This window comes from Apium graveolens, chromosome 5 (assembly GCF_009905375.1).
Source record: "Apium graveolens cultivar Ventura chromosome 5, ASM990537v1, whole genome shotgun sequence".
Lineage (NCBI taxonomy): Eukaryota > Viridiplantae > Streptophyta > Magnoliopsida > Apiales > Apiaceae > Apium > Apium graveolens.
The window spans coordinates 9,090,307-9,094,540 of record NC_133651.1 but is presented as its reverse complement, the minus strand read 5'-3'; the positions used below and the strand labels follow the sequence as shown (position 1 = coordinate 9,094,540).

Here is a 4,234-nt window from a genome sequence, read left to right as displayed (position 1 = left end):
TTGATGAAATATTCGCCCCAGTCACAAGACTTGAGACTGCTAGGCTATTATTGGCTTTGGTGGCAAAATACGGATGGGAGGTTCATCACTTGGATGTTAGGATGGAATTTTTGAATGGCGAATTAGAGGAAGAGGTCTACGTGATACAACCAGAGGGCTTGTTAAGGAGGGGCAAGAACATCTAGTGTATAAATTGATAAAGGCCCTTTATGGTTTACGACAGGTGTGACGTGCATGGTATGCTAAGCTTAACAAGAGTCTCGAGGACATGGGTTTCATTAAATGCCCACATGAATATACTGTGTATACCAGAAGTAAAGGAAGTGATACACTCATCATTGGAGTGTACGTGGATGACATGTTAATTACAGGTACTAGTCTCGCTACAATTGAGGAGTTCAAGCAGCAGATGAGCGATCAGTTCGAGATGAATAATCTGGGAAAATTTTCTTACTACCTGGGAATCGAGGTGAAATAAAAAAAGGACTTCATCGAGCTAAAACAGACTGGATATGCTCGAAAGGCGTTAGAAAAGGCAGGAATGGGAGAGTGTAATCCCACCAAATATCCTATAGACCCAAAGCAGCACATTACTAAAGATGAAGATGGCACACTTATAGATCCAACGGAGTTCAAAAGCATGATTGGGGGGCTCCGATATCTCGTTCACACACGTCCTGATATTGCCTACGCTGTAGGAATAGTGTCTCGTTTCATGGAGAAACCTACTGTTGTGCACAAATATGCTGTAAAACGTATTATCAGGTATGTAAAAGGAACATTGGAATTTGGTTTGGTATACTCCAGGAACAGTGCAAACAACATGTTGGTGGGATATTCCGACAGTGATCTAGCTGGGCAAACAGACGACAGGAAGAGCACAAGAGGAATGGTTTTTTATATGAACAATAGTCTCATAACGTGGGTCTCTCAAAAGCAATGGTGTGTTGCATTATCATCTTGTGAGGCAGAATTTATTACTGCCACTGCAGCTGCATGTCAGGAGATTTGGTTGAAGAACCTACTGAGCAAAATAACAGGTGAAGAAGTAGGACCAGTCACATTGTATATCGATAACAACTCTGCTATCGATTTGGCAAAAAACCCGGTGTTTAATGGGAGAAGCAAGCATATAGATATACGATACCATTTCATCTGGGAGCGCGTGGAGAGAAAGGAAATAATCATTAAGCATATAAACTCAGAGTTGCAGCGTGCATATATAATGACAAAAGGACTCACCACAGTTAAGTTCGAAAGGATGAGGAGATTGCTGGGAGTCAAGGAGCTAAAATAAAAGGGAGTTTCATATTAAGGGGTGATTGTTGGATTATTATTTGTAATATGAAACTATATTTATTTATTCTGGTTTTCATTTGTTCACCTGGGTAGTTTGCTACTTGTTTGAATAAGTCATCACATCTGTTCTAGTCGTGTGTTAGTAGAGAAGTTGTAGGTGATGCACGTTTGCAGTTAGAGTCATTGTAGGAGTAGGTTGCTCAGTGTGATCCTATTTTTTAGCTATTTTCTTATCAGCATTTCTTTATATTGTATTGCATGGTTGAGTAAAAAAATTAGAGCTTCCACGGAAACTTTTGTCTCTCAGTTTACACATTAAACACCTATATCTATATACATATATATATCAGTCTGTTTTTCTATAAGCATCAGTTAGGGCAGCTCCCTCCTCTGCTGACCAGTGAATCCTGCCCCGAGCCATATCCTTCTAATATCTGTACAAAAAATTAATTCAGGACACACGAAACTGGAACAGGCATGTAATTACCAATTAGTCATACACTATAATCACAGAACTCTAATGTGGTTTTACAAATAAGTAAACTTTAATTTGCTATTCACTGAAGAAGCTCGAAAAAGCTAATGAACATATAATAACAATCAGCTAAGAGGTGAAATTATTTTAAATCAACATAGCCAAGAACGAGTAAGTACAAGATGAGCACCATATATAAACACTCAAAAAGCAATCAGATAAGACAAACAGTGGCACAGAATTCTGTGGTGCACATTCCACTAGCCCCTATGCAGCTCCGCCACTTATGACAAATTGTAGTAGTGAATGAGAAATCAAATACATTCTTGTTCGGGATATATAAATTAGAGCCTTCTTTCTCCGCATACATATACATAACAATCTTGCACACAGGTTCACCTTGGCAATAAATTCAGGTGGAAGCTAGGCACTCAGAAATGACTCCAACTTACTCCCTTCTATCAAATAATCAGTAATTAAAAACATAATTTTATTTTTTGCTAAATTATATAAAATGCTAATTAAAGCCAAATATATACACACAAGTGTACATCACTCTAGATCATAAAACAAGACGCATATGCATAGCCTAAAAAGAATTACATATACAATTCAAAATATGCGGCAATTATTGTTAATTTTCTTGTGAAAGAAACTTGATTTTTACAAACAACACAAAATTCATAAGTTTAGATCATGGTCGATAAATATTTTATAAAATTGATGTAAGCTTACCATCTTTCGCACAAATTCATCTTAACATAAAATTCAAATAAAAAATCATCATAGAGAAATGACTCAAACTTAGTACCTGTTACCAAATGATTAAATTGAAAGGCTAATTAAAAACTATATAATTTGTACAACATAATCATAAACACATATACCACAAGATGTAAATCATCAACAATTCATAGAATAAAGCAAACTCTTTATAATTTTCTTGTGGAAGACACATAATTTTTAACAAAAAAACGAAATTCGAAAGCTTTAATCATGGCCGATGAATATTTTTCCAATTTCATATATGTACCTATGGTTTTACAAGCAAATTTATCTAGGCATTAAAAGTTCACATCGAAAATCAGCATTCACAAATAACTCAAAAATAAAACTCTTCTACCACATAACATACATGTGTATAGTCCAAGATTATATAACAATATATTTCTTAGAAGATATACATTATCTAAAACTTAGAGAATAACAATCAAATAAGATCTTTTTAGTCTCCTCGTAAAAGAAACCTGATTTCAACAAAAAAATGCAATTTTAAGAAGGTTAGATCAAAGTTGGCATTTATTTTAAAATTTTCTGGCTGCAGAAAGTGAATAATGGTCACAAATTTTCAAGAAATGAAGGGTAAGGAAATGGGAGCTCACCTGTATTATGTGACAGCTTGAAAAAACGCTAAAGTCTTTGTAACTGATGTGTCTTCTTATAGATATTTGTTTGTATATGTGCAGGGAGTTGAGGCTCTTTGGAATCTTCTGTTAAAGAAAAATTTGATTAGCTATTTGCCCCAGCCTTTTATAATTTTAAATGAGTAAAATTTATTACCAATGCATCCTCTAAATGTTTGGTAAATCCACATGGCAATTATGGGTAAATTCATAAAATATGTTGGATATTCATCTGTCTTCACCTCCCCTCCTATTTAATATTCTTCAATGTCTAATGACTGAAGAGGCATAGACCTTTAGTATATGAAAAAGAAGTACAATAAACAGAAGTCGTCAAATTGCAACGTTGGAATCGATTACCCAGTTGGTTAGCAACGGTTAACGCATTTTTACAAAGAACTTTTTGTCAAGTTTCACCTCACATACATTTCACGGTTGCAAACGACAAGATTAATGATAGATTCGGAACAAATTTAAATCATGTCATTATAAATAGTTTTTTTAATACAAAAATGACCTACGAACAGCAGGTATCATTAATTTGCTATAAAAATGGCCTAGGAACCATATGTGCAGACTCGAAAGCATGTTCAAAATCTGAGTCTTGTTACTGGTGAAATAAATTAAAATCAGGCCTTCCTCATCATCTACTACACGGATAACTGGTTTCAATAAAATCAAGTCCAACATGAACACAATATATATAATTTAGACAATTCAACAATCATTTGTACGCTTTCACAATTTAAAGGAAGGGAACACCCGACCACTGTTTAGATATTTCTGTAAAGCATAAACTATCATTTCCTCTGGCATGTCTCTGTATGCAAACTCTATATATGTAAGGAGAATCAAAAATAGTGCTCAATAGTAGAGATGTTAGTCAACATTAGAAGTGACATCTCCACCCATGTTCAATATTGATGATTTGCAAAGGACAGCAGCACTTTTTTCTCGAACTTATGGGCTGACTGTGACAGCGCTTTCCTCTTTGAAGAGCTGCATAACCTGCATTTGTTTAGCAAACTATAAGTTGAAATGTAGAATAAATAAACCG

General features: G+C 34.9%; 1 protein-coding gene across 1 annotated transcript; it reads left to right on the top strand.

The window, feature by feature from the left end:
* Nucleotides 1-541: 541 nt before the first annotated feature.
* LOC141659765 (secreted RxLR effector protein 161-like) lies at nt 542-1,297 on the top strand. Its single transcript, XM_074466693.1, has one exon. It carries the CDS (start codon nt 542-544, stop codon nt 1,295-1,297), a length of 756 nt encoding a protein of 251 aa, XP_074322794.1.
* The last annotated feature ends 2,937 nt before the right edge of the window (nt 1,298-4,234 follow it).